Source organism: Condylura cristata, unplaced genomic scaffold (assembly GCF_000260355.1).
Source record: "Condylura cristata isolate star-nosed mole 26May11 unplaced genomic scaffold, ConCri1.0 scaffold00014, whole genome shotgun sequence".
Lineage (NCBI taxonomy): Eukaryota > Metazoa > Chordata > Mammalia > Eulipotyphla > Talpidae > Condylura > Condylura cristata.
Window position 1 is genome coordinate 18,570,447 of NW_004567115.1, and position 20,599 is coordinate 18,591,045.

The 20,599-nt window shown below is 35.5% G+C and overlaps 1 protein-coding gene across 1 annotated transcript in view; it reads right to left on the reverse strand.

Annotated features, from left to right (window-relative positions):
• Positions 1 to 20,599, reverse strand: part of TEX15 (testis expressed 15) — a 65,324-nt gene that overhangs the window by 30,254 nt on the left and 14,471 nt on the right. The window contains exons 5-8 of the mRNA XM_012724775.1: positions 15,888 to 16,038; positions 15,260 to 15,315; positions 11,455 to 11,536; positions 4,430 to 4,595 (exon numbers count right to left, since the gene is read on the reverse strand). Of these exons, the coding sequence (XP_012580229.1) occupies positions 4,430 to 4,595; positions 11,455 to 11,536; positions 15,260 to 15,315; positions 15,888 to 16,038 (455 nt within the window). The remainder of the gene's footprint in view (positions 1 to 4,429; positions 4,596 to 11,454; positions 11,537 to 15,259; positions 15,316 to 15,887; positions 16,039 to 20,599) is intronic.

The window sequence follows — 20,599 nt, forward strand, 5'->3', positions numbered from 1 at the left end:
GGGCAGGCAGGAATCGAACTCATGTGGAAGTGGCTTTAGCTTCTCAGTGCTGTGCTTTAACCCGCTGCGCCACCAGGGAGGGCCTGTTATATATATTTTAAACCACTATTTTGTTAAACATTAAATAAAGAAACTTAAAAGAATTATATAAGAAAACTCATATTGGCAGAGAAGTTATATGTAAATTAGCATATAAGAATGAGTATTACAGGGACAAGATCAGAATCTTAGATATCTTTTGTAAGATTAGCTGTATGATCATAATGTCTATCTATGAAAAACTACTACAACAGAGTACAAGCTCTAAGTGCCTCAGAAGGAATGCCTATGTCTGTTGGGGACTGGCCCCGGTCCCCATATGTCATAGTTAATTATATTATACAGGATAAGCTGCAAAATAATTTATATGTAAGTAGGTAATAAACAGCTTTTTGTTAAGCAAAAAGCTTAAAACTTCCACTTTTTTTTTAAGTGGAAACAAAAGAACATTGTTTAGTTATTGGGGGTAACTAGAGGAGAAAATAAAACTATTAATTTAAGTATATTTTAAAAGATTTATTTATTTGTACATACAGAACTGGGGTACAGGTCAAGGTCAGGGGGTGAAAGGATTCACCAGATACACAGTCAGGAGCAGAACAGGTAGATCTACTGAAGCACACTGCTGAGGGGAGCAGTGGGCATGTCAGGCAGGGTCTGCTGCACCACATGGATCACCTCCCTGGCCGGGGATCGAACTCATGCTGCAGTGGCTGTGGCAGTGCTTTAACCTGTTGCACGACTAGGGAGGGCCAGTTAAGTATGTTTTAACAGTTGAAGAAAATGAAATTATTTGCTTTGGAGAGCTTAAAAAGAAATTTATTTTCAGATCCACCAGATCACTGTCCAGCTGAGAAAAAGTACAACATATGAAATAAAACATAGAAAACTCCGAATATGTGGGATTTAACAAAGATTAAATAAGAAATTATTTTAGGGTGGTAACATAACAAAGATGGTGGCATAGGGGATCCTAGTCTCTGGTCCTTATGAAAAAATGAATAATTAGGTAGCTAGCTAGGCACAAAAACAGTAGGAGGGCTCTACAATCCAATTAAAGCTGAGCAAGATGGAACAAAAACTAGAGATTAACTACAGTAAGAGGGAAGGAAGAACAGTTTCCTTTCACCTGGATCATCAGCAATACCAAGCTTGTATTGCTCAGCACTAGGAGGGAACTACCCAGGAAGAATTTCCCTTGCTGGGAAAGTGAAAGGGAAGTGTGACCAGCTTCCCAACCCCTTCAGAGCACTACATGCAAAGGACCTGGTTTAATTTTACCCCAACAAGAGACAGGCAAAGCTGAGACATACTACACATTACTGGGGACAGGGAAGAAAAGAGGGGTTAGTGATATTCAGGCAAACAAAATAGCAAGAATGACCAGTTTCTAGGGACTTACACTGCAAACAAAGCCAGGAACTTTCACCACTGAAGAAACAAATGAAAATAGCTGCTGCAAACCCTACAAATTTAACTTGTTTTTGCCCCACAGGGTTTTTGTGTTTGCTGATGACAGTTGCCTGAGTTCCTAATTTCCCCTTTCCTCCTTCCCACCATGGCCCTACAGGAGCCTGAAAATCCTACCAGCAGTTAGTTAATACCTCTTTGGTTTTATGAGTACAACACACCACCCTAGACTTCTGCAGCTGACACCCACTAATAGGCAGGTATTCAGAGCCCAGCCCCTCCTGCTGTGCTCCTAGCACGTTAGACACGTGGCCTACATTGCCATATGCATACCATGGCTAAATTCTGTAGCCACATTAGTCCACTTTGACACTCAATGCCCCTACAGTTGGAAGTGTGCCAAATTTGGGCCTAAGTGGCCTGTATCTATACAACCTTGTGGCTCAACCTGTCACTGACTCTACTACCATGGATTCATGGCAAGATCCAACATTCACTGCAGTAGTGCTTGACAGAGGCCAATGCACCTGCTTTTGGCCCTAGTCCTTGCTGTCTGCTCTAGCCCCTACCACTGCAAGAGTATTTGCAACCAATCCCTGCCATGACAGAGGCACCTACAAATATGGGCCCCATGGTCTAGTATGTGCAAAATATGAGTTTGGGTCACTACGGCCGCTTACCCTGGTTCCTAGGTGAACACACACACAGGAATACTATTCATCTATTAAAAAAATTGTATGACATAGCAGGAGTATAATGGGCCAGGTGAGAAAATAATAATAATAATGAGCAGCCATATACCAGAGACATTTTGTGGGGGTGGAGTAGAGAATGGGATCAAAAATGGGGGGGGGTGCGGAGGGAAGTGCACAGGACTATGGTGATGGCACACGGGTGACTCAGTCATGAGAAACCCATGGGGATTACAAATGAGATAAAAAAAAATGTACAAAATGATGTAAAAATAAACTGTTATATTATTAAAAATAATAATAATAAAATAAAATTGAAAAAAGTTGATAATAACAAAAAAATGATATGACATATTGCCATTTGGAACAGTATGGATGAAACTGGACTGGTTTAAATTATGTGAAATAGATGGAATGGGCTGGTTTGTATTAAGTGAAATAAATCAGGAGAAAGACAAATATTGGATGACTTTACTGATGTGTGGACTTACAAAGAAATTAAAGAAACACACAAAACTAAACCAAAACAACTCCAGCATGATGGCTGCCAAACTGAAGCTACTAGAAGGGGTAGGAGGCTGGCAAGCATAGGGAGGAGGTGGCCCAGTGCACTAAGTGGAATATTGTTACTTTGGTGAATGATCTGGTATAGTAACTTATACCTGAAGACTTGAGAACCCTAAATCATATACATTGTTGTTGCAAACCACTGTTAATCTAAAAAAAGTTATAAGCATAGATAATTAACTAATCTCATTATAACAACAACAAAATGCTAGTTATGTTAGGTAAAGGATATTAACTAACTTTATTGCGGTAAGCAATTCATTACATATGTATCAAATCATCACATCATAACTTAAAACTTTTACAATATTGTATGTAAATTATATATAAGTAAAATCGGGGGAAAATGTCTAATTCAGATAAGAAGTCCAGATATATGGGACAGTGTATTAGGTCTCCACTGCTGCTGCTCTCACAAATAACTACAAATTTTGTGGATTAAGACTTTATTATATTATAGGTACATAAGACAACAAGTAAGAGTTTTACTGGGTTAAAATCAAGGTGCTATCTGGACTAGACTACATTTCAAGGGCAAGACTCACTTTTCTTGATGACAATCACTTTAATTACTTGCACTTGAAGGACTAACATCCTGTTTCCTTGCTGGCTGTACCTGAGGCTATTTCCAAGTTCTTAAAGGCATCTGCAGTCTATGGGTGAATTACTCATACATTTTTCCTGCTGTTTCCTCCCTCAGATCCACTCTTCTGCCTTCCTCTTATGTTCTTAAGAACTCCTGCCATTAAACTGGTCCACTAATATACCAGGATAATCACCTATTTCAAGGCTAGTTATCTCAATCACACTTGCAAAGTCCTTTTTGTTATATAAGTAAATACAGTCATAGGATCTGGGGATTAGGAGTTGGATATATTTCAAAGAGCATTAATACTACCTTCTGCAGGCAGATTCTGAATTTATTCAGCCCCCCAACAATATTAGGAACTCAAAGTTTCTTTTCCTTGAATTTCTACACTGCTGTATTTTAACAGTGTTCCTATTATTTGGCTCCTCTGTGGTCATAAGAGGGCTGCCAGCAGCAACTAGTTCTGCTAGATCCTTTCATGGTCACTAGTGAAACACTGTCTTCACTTCTCCATTATTTCCAAGCAAGTCTGACTGTGTTCTACTGAACCATACTGATGGCACTTACATTCAAACAGCCTCCTTAAAAATAACTTTTAAGACTAGAAATAAAAAAATCAGGCAGTTTTTATCATGGCTGATCAACTCCTTGATCCCAGTTGTCATAAGGCCCAAGTTTTTTTTCATCTCTTTGTTCTTACCTTCAGCTTTAGGGTTACTTTAATACTTGACTCTTTACTGACCCCCAAAGTGCTGTTTTCAGTAGCCTGAGCAACCTACTTCCTAATTCACATCAGACTGATTTGTCCAGAAGCCCCCAAGTCAATCTATCTCAGTGTCTGGTTTAAAGTGATTTAGTGCTGTTCACTCTTGGAACCAAGCATTGCTAAAGTAGATGAATGTAACCATGGATGATTCAGACTATTCAACTGGGGCAGAATGTAAATTAAGGCCTTGAATACAAATTCAATCACAGCATCAAGTTGAATTTTGACTATCAATAAGTAATCTCTGTACTTCTTTCCTTAGCAATACTTAACAAATCTGAAATTGCAGAAACAAATTTTTGTAAGATTTCATAGAGGAAACTAACATAACAAAACCTCAAGTTTCTTTAGGTTATAGTAACTTACCTCTTAGAAGTAAATTTTTTCTCCAGATCCTCATTGTGAACCAGTTTTGTATCTCCAAACTGCCATGATGTCTGTAGTTCACAGCTTATATCAAGTCGGCTCTGATTAAGAGTATCATGTATGAAACCAAACTCTCTAGTATTGGTGTAACAAGGTGACAAATATACTAAAGAGAAAGAAAAGAGCTAGCAGTTATTTGTTTAAAATGACATCTTCACAGCAATTGTAACTGATATATGAGACAAAATAACAAAAAGTACTTAGAATTTTCATTAACATCTACAGCTAACAATTAAATTTAAGATATAACAGCAATATAGACTTTCTACACCTTGTATAAATGACAGTATGAACTTGATTTTTCTCCATACACCTAACTGAAGTTCCTAAAAGTTGACACAGATATACAAAAGAAAAAGTTACTTTTTGAATATTTTAACTTAATGTTAGAAACTACAAAGTGGCACAAGAAACTATAAGATGACTGCTAATTGTGGAAGTCAGAGCATTTTCAACTTAAAATGTATTGTAGATACTTGATATATAGATTGGTGAGTTTCCCCTGCATTCTGTACATTACATGTTACTGATCAGCAATTAGCTCACATCTGAAATAAAATTATATCACGCTTCTTCTATAATGCACATCATAAACTGAACTTAGGAACACCAGGATAGTATTTTAATACTATATAATGAGGTCCATTTTGAACTGTGAAATCACCAATAAAAAAGCAAAATCAGCATTAAATCAGTGTGAAATGGGTACGTGCTTATATTGTGAAAGCTAAAGTAAGAAAACAGAGCATTACTTCATCTTATCTGAGGTGGGAACATGTGCACTGAAGTGATTTAAAATTTTTACATCTGCAAATGACTGTGAAACATCCTTATATACATTTTGAGGTTACAAATTTTAGCATGTAGGACAATTCAAAAAAATGCAATTTGTGAATGAGTATCAATTATATATAATTGAAGGCAATTCCATATAAATTAATCTAATGTAAATAATTTCTTTGTATTTTAGTCAGTAGAATAAGTTAAAATGGCAAAAACTAACACAAAATATTACAACCAGCTGATTTTCAGAAACTCACTCTCCATCTTCTTCCCATTTTAAATTCTGTTACAGATCAAAATAATAGTTTAATACTTAGAACAATTTCTGTTACAAAACTTGTTTCATATAATGTGGTTTCTTTCCGGCTTTGTAAAAATTGTACAGAGAGGTTTTGTATATGTTTGACACAATTTTTCTAGTGGAAACATTATATATAACTAGACTACAGTATCAAAGCTAGAAATATGACTGGTATAATCTACACTTATAATATTTTCCCAGTTTTATGTGCACTTATGTAAATAGCTGTATGAAACTGTATCACATGTGTAGATCATATAACTACTACTATAGCAAAGATACACAACTTGATTAAACTGTGAAATTATCAACAAAAAAAGCAAAAACAGAGCACTAAATATTTATTTAGTATATTGTATATTCATCACATAAATATGATAAAATGAATACTTGTTTTTATTGTGAAAGCTGAAACAAGAGAACATCACCTCAGCATAAAAATGTCCCATGTGTTATTCCATTATACACAGAGTGGTATTCACAACTCTTCAGGTATGTTATTCCATACTATGTCCAACACGAAGACAGTTATAGTTGTCAACCATAGGCCATTAGGACTCCTCCATACTTGCTCCCTATTTTACCCCTTTCTATCTGGTAGTCTCCAGTCTCATCTCCAGTGATATTTCTAGGTTTCTTTGGTTTGGTTTTATCTGTTCTTTGGCTTGTTTTCTTTATATTCCAGATAAGTGAAATCATCCAAATTTTTGTTTTTCTCCTTCTGACTTATTTTGCATACAGAGTTGGGGTATAGGCCATAGGTGCAGGGGCAGTGAGAGGATATACCAGAAAGAGAGTGGGGAGCAGAACAGGCCGACTGACAAAGTACACTGCTGAGGGGAGCAGAGGACAGGTCAGGAGAGTTCTGCTGTGCCATGTGGATCACCTCCAGGATGGAGAATGAACTCCTGCTGAAGTGGCTTTAGCTTCTTAGTTCTGTGCTTTAACCTGCTGCACCACAGGGGAGGGCCTAAGATTTTGTTTTTCAGTAACTGAATAGTATTTTCTTTGTGTGTGTGCATACAGGTATCACATAGCCTTAATCTGCTCATCTGCTGTTGGCCACTTAGGTTGTAACCATATTTAGCTCTTGTAAATAGTGCTGCAACGAACACGGGAGTGCAGATTTTCCTTCAAATTAATATTTTTGTCAAGAATCTACTTACAAGGTACCTGCTGGATGGTATGACATATCTACTTTTGATATTTCATGAAATGTCTATATTGTTTTCCATGGGGTTTACACTACACTCTATTCTCAGTATACAAAGGGTTTCTTTATTTACATACCCTCACCAACAACTGTTGTTTCTGCTCTTTTTGATATGGGCCATGTTCACAGGTATGAGATGCGATCTCATTGTGGTTTTGATTTGCATTTTCCTGATGATAAGCATTTTTTTCATGTGTTGTCAGACATCTTTATCTTCTTTGGAGAAGTGCTTACTAAGCAATTCTGTCCATTTTATGATTGGTTGGAGTTTTATGATTTCTTTGTAGAATTTGACATTAGTCAAATACGCAAATATTATATACTAATTTGCGGGATTTCTTTTCATTTTAATGACTGCTCCTTTTTCTGTGAAAAAACTGTGTTTGATGTAGTCCCATTTATTTTTGCTTTTGTCTTCATTTGCAGTTAGATTTGAGTCCCCAAAGACATTACTGAAGTCACTGTCATGGAGTGCATACCCATGTTTTTATCTATGTATTTTATGATCTGGTTTTACATCCAACTCTTTAATCCATTTTGAGTAAATTTTTGTGTTTGGTGTGAGAAAGTGGTCTAAATTTCATTGTTTTGTATATGGCTGTCCAGTTTTCCCACTACTATAATTTGTTGAAGACTTTTTTCTCCATTGCATACTATTTGATCCTTTTCCATAGATTAACTGTCTATATAAATGTGCACTTATTTCTGTGTTCTCAATTCTATTTGACTCCAATGCCATACTGTTCCAATTAATATAGCTCTGTAGCATAGTTTTAACTCTGGGAGTGTGATACCTTTATACTTTTTGTCATGATTGCTTTGGCTATTTGGGGTCTTTTGTGGTTCCATACCCGTTTCAATAATGTTTGTTCTATTTCTTTCAAAAATGTCATTAAAACTTTAATAGGGATTGCGCTGAACTTGTCTATTGCTTTAGTTAAGATGGTCATTTTAACAATGCTATTTATTCTAGTTCATGTGAAGGAAATAGCTTTCCACTTCTTTGTGTCTCTTACTTCTTCTAACAATGTCTTACACTTTTTAGTACACTTCTACATACAAGTGAAACCATCTGATATTTAGACCTTTCCTCTGACTTATTTCACTTAGCATCAACCCTTCCAGTGCCATCCATGTTGCTGCAAAAGTCTAGAGTTCATCTTTTTTTTCTTTTAAATCACTGAGTAGTATTCCACTGTGTCTATACATATACACCATATCTTGATCCAGTTATTTGGGGACACGGTTGTTTCTAGATCTTGGCTATTATAAATAGTGCTATAATTACAGGAGTGCAGGTTTCCTGTTGAATTAGTGTTTTTTGCATAGATTCCTGGGAGTAGAATAGAGCATATGAAAGATCTACTCTAATGTTTTGTGGAACCTGCATGCACCTTTCCATAGTTCCCGACCAGCATATATTCCCACCAGCAGTGTTGAGGGTTCCTTTTTCTCTGCATCCTTACCAGCATGTGTTGTTTCTGATTTTATAAATATGGGTCATTCTTACTAGGATGAGGTGGTATCTCAATTTGATTTGCCTTTCTCTAATAACAAGTGATGATGAACATTTTTTCATGTTGAATACATTTCTTTTTTGGAGAAGTGTTTGTCTAGCTCTTCTGTCAATTTTTTGATTGGGTTATTTTTGTTGACTGAGATCTTTGCAGACCTTCGATATCAGTTCCTTACCAAATATATGGTGTACAAATATCTGCTACCATTTAATACAGTGTCTCTTCACTTTGGTTACTTTCTCATTTAGTTTGATAAAGGCTCAGGTGTTTACATTCTCCTTTGTTTCCCTGCCTTCTAAAAATGAGTTCTTAAAGGTGTTTATGAAGTTTATGTCTTAATTGTTTTGCCTATTTTTTCTACATATGTTATTGTTTCTGGTCTTACAGTCAAGTCTCCCATGTATTTTGAGTAGATTTTTGTGCACGCTGTGGCAGTAGTCTAGTAGTACTTTTCATGTGGCAATCTAATTTTCCCAGCAACATTTGTTGAAGAGACTCCTTGTTCCAGGGTATATTCTTTGCTCCTTTGTCATATACTAGTTAACCACAGGTGTGTAGTTTTATTATTGGGCTTTTAGTTTTATTCCACTGGTCTATTTTAGTGCCATGTTGTTTTAATTATTATGGCTTTGTAGTATAGTCTTAATGCTGGATGTGAAATACCCCCCAGTTCTTTCCCTTTTTAGTAAGAAGAGATTTAGCTATTCAGGGTCTTTTGGAATTATATTGAACCTGTAAATTGTTTGGAGGAGTATAGCCATTTTGATCATGTTGATTCAATCCATGAGCAAAGACTATGTTTCCATTTCTTTATGTCTTCTATTTCTTTTAACTCTATTTTATCATTTCCTTGTATAGGGCCTTCATCTCCTTTAAGCTTATTTAAACTTATTTATAAGTTTTTTGGGGACACAGCTGCAAATAGGATGTTTTATTTCTTCCTCTTGAGGCTGTTTGCATATAAAAAGGCAACTGATTTTTGTGTATTGATTTTGTGACTTGTTACTTCACTGAACTGATTTATTGTTTTAAGTAGTTTTTCTGCGACTTTTTAGGGCTTTCTCTGTAGATTATGATATAATCTGCAAATAATGATAGCTTTACTTTTTTCTCATTTTGAATTACTTTATGTCTTCCTCTAAACTACAAAATTGCATTTACAAGCACTCTCAAAAATGAAAAAACTACTTCTAATACAACATTGAATAGTAATGGAGAGAACAGAATGGACTGTATGTTGGACAAAGATTGTTAAAAATCTATGTGTATTATACAATATTGTTCAGGACTGGGGATTTTTTAGCATATAAATACTGCATGGGGCTTCAGTCAGATCCATATTAAAAACTGATCAATGAAATGAATTTATAAAACAGTTTTAAGAAATGGCAAGTTTTATCAATCACTTTAAATTTAGCCACTAGTAGCTAATTTTGATTAATTTTAATTTGATTAAACTGTGTCTTTTCTGTAAGAGATCCTCCTGTGCTGGTGATCTGCTGTGCAAGTTAGATTCCAGCAACTGCAAGAATCAGCTGAGGTTAAGAAGTCTAAGCTAGTGGACATTCAGAACTTTTTTTCCTTCTGATGCAATAATGGGTCTGTTTATCCCTTTGTTCTATTTTCTACTTTGCCATACAAAAAACAAGTAAAACTGACATTCTGATCCAAAAATTTGTTTTAAATTGTGCTAACTGTGGAAACTTTTCCTCTTTCATTTCATCTATTAATGTTTTCTTTCTTCTCTTATTTGTTGACCTAGCTAGAGTTTTGTCTATTTTATCTTCTAAAGAGCAACTCTTCAGTATTACTGGTCTTTTCTATAGTCTTCTGCATCATACTTAATTTTTTTCTGTCTTATTTTCATTATTTCTTTCCTTTTATGAACTATTTTGTTCCACTTTTTCACGTTGCTTTAGGTGAAATATTAGGTTGTTTGATTTTCTCGCTTCTTCCTGCAGGCTTCTTTGTAATTATCTTTCCTCTTAAGACTGCTTTTGCTACGTTACCATAGATTATGGTAGCTCACATTCTCATTTTCATTAGCTTCAAGTTATGTTTTTGATTTAACAACTTAAATATTTAATACCTATTAAGTAGCACATTATTTAATCTCTATGTATTTAATTTTTTTCCCAGTTGATTTCTAGTTTAATGGTAATATAATCAGAGGCACATATGGTATATTAATTTTTGTCATTTTATTAACAATTTGTGTCCCAACAGATGGCCTATTCTTGAAAATGTTCCATGGCCACTTGGAAAAAATGTATATGCAGTGGTTTTAGGATGGTATTACCTATAGATATGTTAGCCACATTTGGTCTAGCTCCTCACTTAAGGTTCCCCCCGCCCCTTTTTCTCTTTCTGACCTGTCCATAGTTGCAAATGGAGAATTAAAATCCCCTGGTATTGTTTTCAGCATCTCTTTTTAGTTCTATTTCTATTATGTGTCCTGTTGTTCAATCATTCAGTGCATAAATATTTAGGAATGTTATTTTTTTTGTTGTTGTGTTATGCCCTTAATTATGTTTGTTTCTATCTCTTAAAATCTCCTAAAGTTGGAAGTCTATTTTACCTGATCTAAGTTTAGGTAGGTTGTGACTTATTGGTTGCTACTTGTTAGTAGGACTGTCTTTCAGCCATTAAGTCTTCACTTGTCACTGTTGGTAAGGAGGGTTATTTATTATTACTGTTTTGAACTGGAAGTCTATTTTATGTAATACAAGTATAGTTAGCTGTTCCTGACTTTTTTGGTTGCCATTTGCCTGTAGGATCATCTTTCAGTCATTAAATATAAATCTATACTTATCATTATTGGTAAAGTTGGTTTCAAGTAAACATCAGAAGGTTAAACTTTGTTTTGAAGTCCATCCAGGCACTCTATACCTATTGACCAGTGAATTCAGGCCATTTACATATAGTGTGATTATGGAGACATATGTGCTCATTATCAGTTTTTTGAGGTCATCTCTATGTTTTATTTAGGTTTCATTTCTATTGTCTCATGTGTTACTTCTATTGATTCTGCTGAGGCTATATAATGGCTAATTTGTGTAACCTTTTGGATGGTCCCCTCTCAAATGCATTCTGATGGGCCATATTGTTAGATTACTTCTCCTCCATGTTATGTAATTTAGGTGTATATTACCTTTATATTTGCTGTTCACGTGTAGTTTGGTGTTGATAAATTCTTGTAGTTTTTCCTTTTCAGTAAAACTCAACCTTCCATCCTGTAGGGTAAAAGATTTTAGACTGGAACTCTAAATGTCTCCTGCTATTACCTTATTATTTGTATTGATTCTTTGAAAAGAGTCTGCTAGCTGCTCCCATCTAGGTTACTCCTTCTTCTCTGGATTCTTTTGTAGTATTCTGTCCTTGTCATTGGCTTTCAATCGTTTCATTATAATGTGCCTTATTATATGTCTCTCTGGTACTATTTTCTTTGGAAAACTATGCCCCTTGGATCACAATGCCTGGTACATTTTCCAGGTTGAGAAAAGTTTTTTCTTCAAGCAATTTTTCCATATTCTTCTTTTTCTATTCTTCTAGAGCTCCCATAATACAGATGCTATTTCTCTGTAGGTTATCCCAATGGGATCTTATATTAGTTCCTTTCTTTTTTCTCTTTATTGTTGCATTTGTGTGTTCTGACATTGTTTTTGAAATAATTTTTCCATTGCTTTCATTTATCTACCACTAAAGTCCTTGTATTTTTAAATTCAGTTATAGTTACTTTTCAGATCTCTATGTTCTGACTGTAATTATTTAATATTTTATCTTTATTATGTTCATGTTTTATATCACTTTTTTAAAAGTTTATTGAACACTGTTATAACCATTATCATAAACTCATCTTCATGAATATTCCTTGATTTTGCATGATTGAGACTTCAGGGATGTTCTGATCCAACATTTATGATATATTTTTCTGCATCTTCATTTTTAGTTATTATGGGCTGTAACAGACTTTCAGATGCTGCCTCTGCATCTGCTGAAATGACTGGATAACTGTACTATCAAGATAAAAAGTAGAAAGGAACTGGTATGTCCTAGTGAGCATCAAGGATTCAAGCTTCTTATAGTGCTGTGGGTACCAAGGTTGTGTAAGGGGATAAACAGTTACCTCCTCTTCTAGGCTAGCTCCTTTGTCTCCTGTAACAACTTTTTTTTTTTTCAATTTATTTATTTATTCATACAGAACTGGGGTACAGGCCAGAGAAGCGGAGGGTGAGAGGATTCACCAGAGACAGAGTGGGGAGCAGAACAGGCAGATAGACAAAACACACTGCCGAGGGGAGCAGCAGGCAGGTCAGGAGAGGTCTGCCACACCATGTGGTCACCTCCAGGGCAGGTGGGGATTGAACTCAAGCAGAAGTGGCTTAAGCTTCTTTGTGCTGTGCTTTAACCTGCTCCGCCACCAGGGAGGGCCCTCCTGCAACAACTTTAAATGTCTACTTCTAGGCTGTGTTTGAGCAGTGGATGCAGGGCAGGCAGGGACTGTAGTTAACACAAGCCAGAGTTGTTTTCTTTTCCAGTGAAATCTAATCCTAGGGTGGTTAGCCCTTGTTAATAGTACTTAAACTCTGGTTATGAAAGTGTCACTTACTGTCTTGGTTTTAACCTGGGTGGGTAAAGTGTTTTCAGTATCTCAAAACTCAGGTTACAAGTAGCAGACTCTTCTATGAGATGTGAGTTACCCATCCTCAATACAGGTTCATGCTCTATTCTACACTTTATTGGGAGCTTCAGGTCAAGTCAGAAAGCATCACCCTATAGTCCTACACCTACAGTTCTTTAATAGCATACCTTCTGACCTAGACTGTTGTTTGTTCCTGATGTGTGCTTTAATAGCCTGTTTTTCCTTCAGGGGTTATTAACTTTGATCTGCTGAAATTTAGGTGTGGGGATATGGTGGAGGCAAGTCCAGTGTCTTGACTCTGCTGCCGTCTTGCTGACTCCTCTGAAAAAGTTTTTAATTTCGATGAAGTCCAATTTACCAATTTTTTTTTAATATACTCCTCTTTAGAGTCATATTGCCTAAGAATCTTCTAAGAACTTTTCTTCTACCCTTAGGTCCTAGCGATACTTTTCCATGTTTTCTTTCAAAAGTTTCACATTTTACATTTTTTTACATTTAATCTCAGGTTCATTTTGAATTTGTGTTTCAAGTTAGAGTGAAGTATTTTTTTTTCACATGTTGTCCCAACTGCTCCAATACCATTTAAGAAAAGATATACTGAATTATACCTGTATCTTTATTAAAAATCAATGGAAAGATGAATTGAGCATAATTTTGTGGGTCTACTCCTCTCCACTGATGTAAAAATGTCCCTCTGCGATTGCCATAGCTCATACTATAGCTATGCAGTAGATCTTACCATAGATAATGTAATTCCAAACTCTTATATTTCCAAATCGCTTTAGCTATGCTACTTTCTTTGCTGTCTTATATAAATTTGAGAATAAACTTCTTTGTTACAGAAAGTCTTGCTGGGCTTTTGAAAGGAAGCTTAATAAATTCACAGATCTTTGTGGGGAACTGATATATTCAGTGTCTCTTCTAATCCATGAACACAGTATGCCTCTCCATTAACATGGATTTGCTTTGATGTCATTCATCACTGTTTTATAGCTTAAAATATAACAATCCTACTTTATTGTCTTAAGCATGTCTTCTTCTATATACACTAAGAATCACACCAAAGTTATAATTCCTGTCCCAGCTGTCAAGCATAATCAGAAAATTCAAGAAGACAACAGTCTATTATATTCCCCCCACTTCCACTCTTTCCATTGTTCTTCCTTTATTCATAATGTTGCCATCTTCTTTTGTCATTCTCTATTTAGAGAACTTTATTTCATCATTCTTTTAAAATAGATCTGCTGATTGTTTTTGTTTACCCTAGGCTGTCCATTCTGTATCTATTTCTAATGGCTATTTTTATAGGGTTTTTGCTTTTGAAAAATATTATGGACTCATGGACTTTCTCTGGACTCATGGCTTCTAATGAAAAATGTCTGAAATTCAACAATTTTTCCCCTAGAAATAACACTTTTCTCTCTGGTTGATTTTTTTTTCTTTTGTTTTTTTCTGTGCTTAGTCTTCAAAAGTTTGATTATGATGTGCTTTGGCACACAATTATTTGTTTATTTAGAGTTTATTCAGTCTTTTAACAATGTAAGTTTATGCCTTGTTTTAAGCTTGGGGAAATTTCAAAATTTCTTCTAGTACTTTTCAACTCTACAGTTTTTCTCTTATGCTTCTGTAAATCTGAGGACAATGATATTAGACCTTTTGTTATTGTCCCACAGGTCCCAGAAGCTCTGCTAATTTTTTTTCTATTTCTTTTGTATTTTTTAGGCTAGGTAATTTCTATTGCTTTATCTTTAAATTCACTGTTATATTCTACTTTTCAATTCTTGGAAACCATCGAGAGAGTTTTCATTTTAATTACTTCATTTTCATCTCCAAATTTCTACTTGGTTTTCTATTAATTTTTCATTTCTTTGATGAGATTTTCTATTTACTTTTTCATTTGTTTCATGAGTGCTTACAACTGCTTGTTGAAATAGCACTAAATGGCAGCTTTAAAACCTTGTTAGATAACTCCAACATTTTTCATCTTGGCGTTAGGTATCTGTTGACAATCTTTTCTCATTCATGTTAAGGTTTTCCTAGTTGGTAGTAAGACGAGTAATTTCCTATTATATCTTGGTCATTTGGGGTTAATTTTGAGTTTAAACAAGCCTCTACTAAAACAAAGCAAGGAAAACCCAGTGGATGCCTATTCTTTACCACCAGGTGGGGTTGAAGTACCTGCCTTCCACAAAGTCTCCACTAACAGCTTGTTCACCATGAGAAACCATGAGTGGAAGTATTTAGTCTCTATTGACAGGGTAGAACAAGTATGGATGTCTTGTCAGTGGGTATGACACAATTGTAGGCTCCTCACCTGATCTTTACAGACTCTGCTTCTGCTTCCACTACCACCATCTGCGTAGAAATCCACTGATGTTACAAAGGACAGAAACAGCATGGAGGGGAATTTCTTACTTCCACGAAAGGGAGAGGCACAGTGGAAATAGGCAGCAGGTCTTTGTTGACAAAGGTGTAGGGGTTACATTTGCCTCTACTTCACTGTTTTTCAAGAAGTACGATGTTTATGAACAAAAAGTTTCTGTCTTTCTAGGATGTTCTTTCCTAGTCCTTGTTGAGAGAGAATAGGCTTTATAATGTCTGTACGACTTGGCATTTTGGGTTATGGGTATTCCATTTGTGACATGGAGGTCAAAAAGAATATTCAGAGAACTTACTACTATGTCATTCCTTGAGTCACTGGGGCCCTTATCTGGTCTATCTTCTACCTTTCAGAATCTCTTATGCTATTTTATGTCTTATGTTCAATATTTGTAGGTGTACTTAGTGGGAGGGAAAGGAGTTATGTTTTTATTACATGTGTTTAAGGAATTAAAGACCTGACTAAACCTAATTTTATAATCAAAACAGAAGATGAACATAAAGTAAAAGTCAGAGAAAAGCAGTAATAAATGAAATAACCCCATCATCTATAGAAATATTACCTTTCTCAGCTGTTCTCCTGATTTTAGGAATAGTAAATTTCTTCAAAGGACTGACTTCTACACCAGTACCTTGGAAAGGTTCACTGGTTGAGATCATTTTCCGTAATGGCTTGTATCTAGCAGTTTCTCTCATTTCCATTTTGTTGTTGGCCTAAAAGCAAAAAAAAAAAAACTATTAAACAGAAAGTCAATTAGTATGTAAGAGGCGATGGCAATAAAACATCTAAAAATTCCCAAATGGAATTGAATAATGAAATACTCTTGGTCACAGGCTTCAATCTCAATTTTCCCAGCTTACCCAAAACAGAAAATGAATGAAAAACTCTCATCTTTGTATAATATTAAAAATGAATTTTATAATTTCTTATAGACCTTTCTTTGCAATTCACGTACTTGTAACTGGGTAATCAAAAGCCACCATACACCTGAAAAGCTTAGCAACTTCCAAGTATTTTTTACTCATATTTGGTAAAATTCTTGCCAGACAGTCTATATTTTATTTATACATCTGTAATATAACAGTATTTTCTAAAGCAGAAGTTTTGGCTTTAGGAAAAATTTATGAAGGTATAGACCAGCTATTGTATAATCATCTCTATAGCTGATGATCAAAACAGCCTATCACTCAATGGCAGCAATTCTATAGTACCACTCTGCAAATGGACTAAGACTTCATATACTGTCAACTAGTAGTACAAATTACTTTTCCTCTCCCCTCCCTACCAGCTTCCTACCATCCCCTATAGTTATCTTTTCAAGTACAACTCAAATTGAACATCAAAGGTTACTAATGGAGCCCCCCCAAACAGTAAAATATACAGAAATATGTACTCTTCATACCATTTCAAAATATCACTCAAGGGCCTCCTGATACCTATAAACTGCTTAGTTCAGACATTAGATCATAATCCCAATTATGACTGACAGTGTTCTACAGAAGGATCATAAAGGATAAGATTCTATAGAAGGTTCACAAAACACTTTACTCCTAATTACAACTCCTCTGCCTTTTTTGAAGGATGATCTTACAATTTTCCAGTCAAACATGGATCACAATAACAAATGGACAGAACTTTACAAAGATAAGAAAAATAGCCTTTCCCTCATCCCACACTGACAAGCAGTGCTGCCTTCTAACAAGAATACCCTTAAAAATGTATGAGTCTGAGAGAGAGATCTTAAGACTGCTATATTTACCTGGTAATTTACTAAGGGAGCTATAGGGAGACCAATTTATTTAAGATGACATATATTACAAAACCTCTTTAATAATCATGATCTATGCCTACTGCATACAATGGTAGAACTCTCAACCGAGTAAGAAAATACTCAGTATTTTAACTATAGTTAAATTTTTTTTTCAGGAAAGATGGGGTGATATTTCAGTTCTCTGGTTTATTATCAAATGTTTCTTTAGTAGGATTTACTCAGAAAGACTTCTAAAATATACAGATATCTGATTTTTAGTGCTTAGGAGATGACTTAGCCAGAAAGTAGCTTAGTTTAGAAATGTATGATGAGGCCCTCCCTGGTGGTGCAGCAGGTTAAAGCACAGCACTAAGAAGCTAAAGCCACTTCAGCATGAATTTGATCCCTGCCCTGGAAGTGGTCCACATGGCGCGGCAGACCTCTCCTGATCCGCCTGCTGCTTCCCTCAGCAGTGTACGTCGTTGATCTGCCTATTTTGCTCCCCACTCTCTCTCTCTGGTAAATCCTCTCACTGCCCCTGCACCTCTGGCCTGTACCCCAGCTCTGTATGCACAAATAAATAAATCTTAAAAAAAAATTTTTTTTAAAGTATGATGAAAGGGCACAATGAGTATTCAAAGCCCTTCATTAAGTTTACATTGAATGATCTTTCCAAGTATAACCTTTCAAGTTGGAACAGCACTCCTTTATGGTTAGCCCAAACAAATCCATTAAGGTGATGAATTTATACATACACTTCTTAACATTCATAGTCACATTCTTATAACTATTATATTTACTTACAAAATATTACTTGCAAAATATTTGTTGCAATATACATACAAACTTCCTATAACCATTATCTATTTTTCTCTATATAAAACTAGAATCAGAAATTTCAATCCTGAGGGTTTGAGTGAGGCTGTGCCGTGGGGTACTGTGTTATGCTAGGTAACCAGCAATGGACAATAGAGACAAAAAATTCTAAAAACTTCAAGAACAGTTCATACACAGGGCATTATTCATTGCAGGTCCTTAACAGATATTCAAATGAATGAACTAAAGCTTAAACATAGAAAGTAAAAGCAGAAGGGTTCCCCAATTGTAAAACATCTATTCCTAAAGATCTTAAGGGTTTCTACAACATATTTTCAATGTTGATTAGTGTTTTATATTGGAAGAAGATGCCACCTAGGACTTCCATAGCTGGAAAGAAGTCAATTCTTGGTTTCCATGTTTCAAAGCACCGGTTAATCCACCTGTTAGGAGTTAATGCAGCTGGAGACTTCATGTCAAGGCCAATGCCAATTTACCATTCTGAAAATCCTAGGATCCTTAAGAATTATGCTAAATGTATGCTGCCTGTGCTCTATTAATGGGACAATAAAGCCTAGATGATAGGCACATTTGTCATCCAAGAGGGTTAGAATCAACTTCCAAACTCCTGTTAATACCCATGATTCATAGGAGGGTATCAAGATATTAACAGGAATTTGGAATAAGTTGGTTCTAACCCTCATGGATAATTTTGCAGGATTAAAGGCTTCAATGGAGAATGCAAATGTAGATATGGTGGAAATAGAAAGAAAACTAGATTTAGAAGTGAAACCTGAAACTGTGACTGAGTTGCTACACTCTCATAGAAAAACTTGAACTCAAGTTCAAAAGTTCCTTCTATAAGTGAGCAAAGAATATGGTTTCTTGAAATGGATCTAGTCCTAAACTAGGACTAGGATCTAATACTAGATGCTGAAAACATTGCTGAAATAACAACAAAGGATTTAGAATATTATATAAGCCTAATTGAGAAAATAGGAGTAGAGTTTAAGAAGATTGATTACAATTTTGAAATTTCTACTATGGGTAATATGCTCTTGATAAACATCACAATGCAACAAGGAAACCTTTCACTGAAAGAAGAGTCAACCAATGCAGTAAATTTCATTGTTATTTTATCTTAATTGTCACAGCCATACCAACTTTTATCAACTACTGCTCTGATAAGTAAAAAACCATCAAGGCTGAGGCAAAACCCTCTACCACTAATTATGATTCACTGAAAATTCATATAAAGGTCAATATTTTTATGCAACAAACTACTTTTTGTGTCTAAGGTATACAACATTCTTTTTAGACATGTCCCATTTAAAAGACTACAGAATGGTATAAACATAACTTTTTAAAAATTGAAGTAACATAGTGTAATAATATTATATAATTCAGGTGTGCGCCACTGAAAATCAACATAAGGACACTCCCTGGTGGCGCATGGGGTTAGGACGCAGCACTGCAAGCTAGCTGCATATGCTTCAGTGCGAGTTCGATTCCCTGCCCCTGGTCCACATGGCGTGGCGGACCTCTCCTGACCCGCCACTGCTCCCCTCAGCAGTGTACTTTGTCGATCTGCCTGTTCTGCTCCCCACACTGTCTCTGGTGAATCCTCTCTGCACCACCCCTGCACCTCTGGCTTGTACCCAGTTCTGTATGCATAAATAAATCTTTTTTAAAAAAAGAGAGAAAAATCAACATAAACATGACTTTTATATACCCTGGGAAACCAATTAACATGGTTTACTTTACTGCTACAGTCTGGAATCAAACTCACAATATCTGAGCTGTATCTGTGTATGAAGCGTCAGTAAGTTTTTTTACTTCTCTTTTAAACTAGCTTGCTAATTTACACGTATTGTTTAATTTATTTTTTAACATCTTTCAATAATCTCTTTTTAACAATAAGATACCATCTATTTCAGAATTTTCTGGCAAATGAAAGATACTGAAACTTACTTTTACAATTACCTTTTAGCATACCAAATAATACCACTTTTCCATCCCAAAATATACTTGTTAAAATTTTTTAAATATTAAGGAAATTATTGTAATGATGGTATGACATATGTCAAAGATCATTCCTCTTCTAGCAAGTCTCAGGAAAGGGTTGCTGATGAATACAAATATTTCTAGAATCCTAGTCACAAACACATACATTCTAACTTCTCCTGTAGAATTCTAAATGGTTAATATGAACAGTAATTTGTGATTAAAAAATTAAATTAAGGCCCTCTCTGGTGGCGCAGCGGGTTAAAGCACAGCACTAAGAATCTAAAGCCACTTCCACATGAGTTCGACTCCCCCCCTGTCCCAGAGGTGACCACATGGTGCTGCAGACTTCTCCTGACCCTCCTGCTGCTCCCCTCAGCAGTGTACTGATTCATCAGTAGGCCTGTTCTGCTCCCCACTCTGTCTCTGGTGAATCCTCTCACTGCCCCTGCATCTCTGGCCTGTACCCCAGTTCTGTATGCACAAATAAATAAATCTTAAAAAAATTAAATTAGATGACATATATGATAAATAACATATAGACTTAATGAGATTAAATGAAGAAAACCTCAGTGAAGATGATACAATGTAGAGATAAAATGTTTTAGTAGAACTTTTCATTTTGGAGATCAGGATTGGCAAATTATAGCTTGTGAGCCAATTCAACCCAGACATACCAGTTTTTGTAGATCTAAATGATAGGG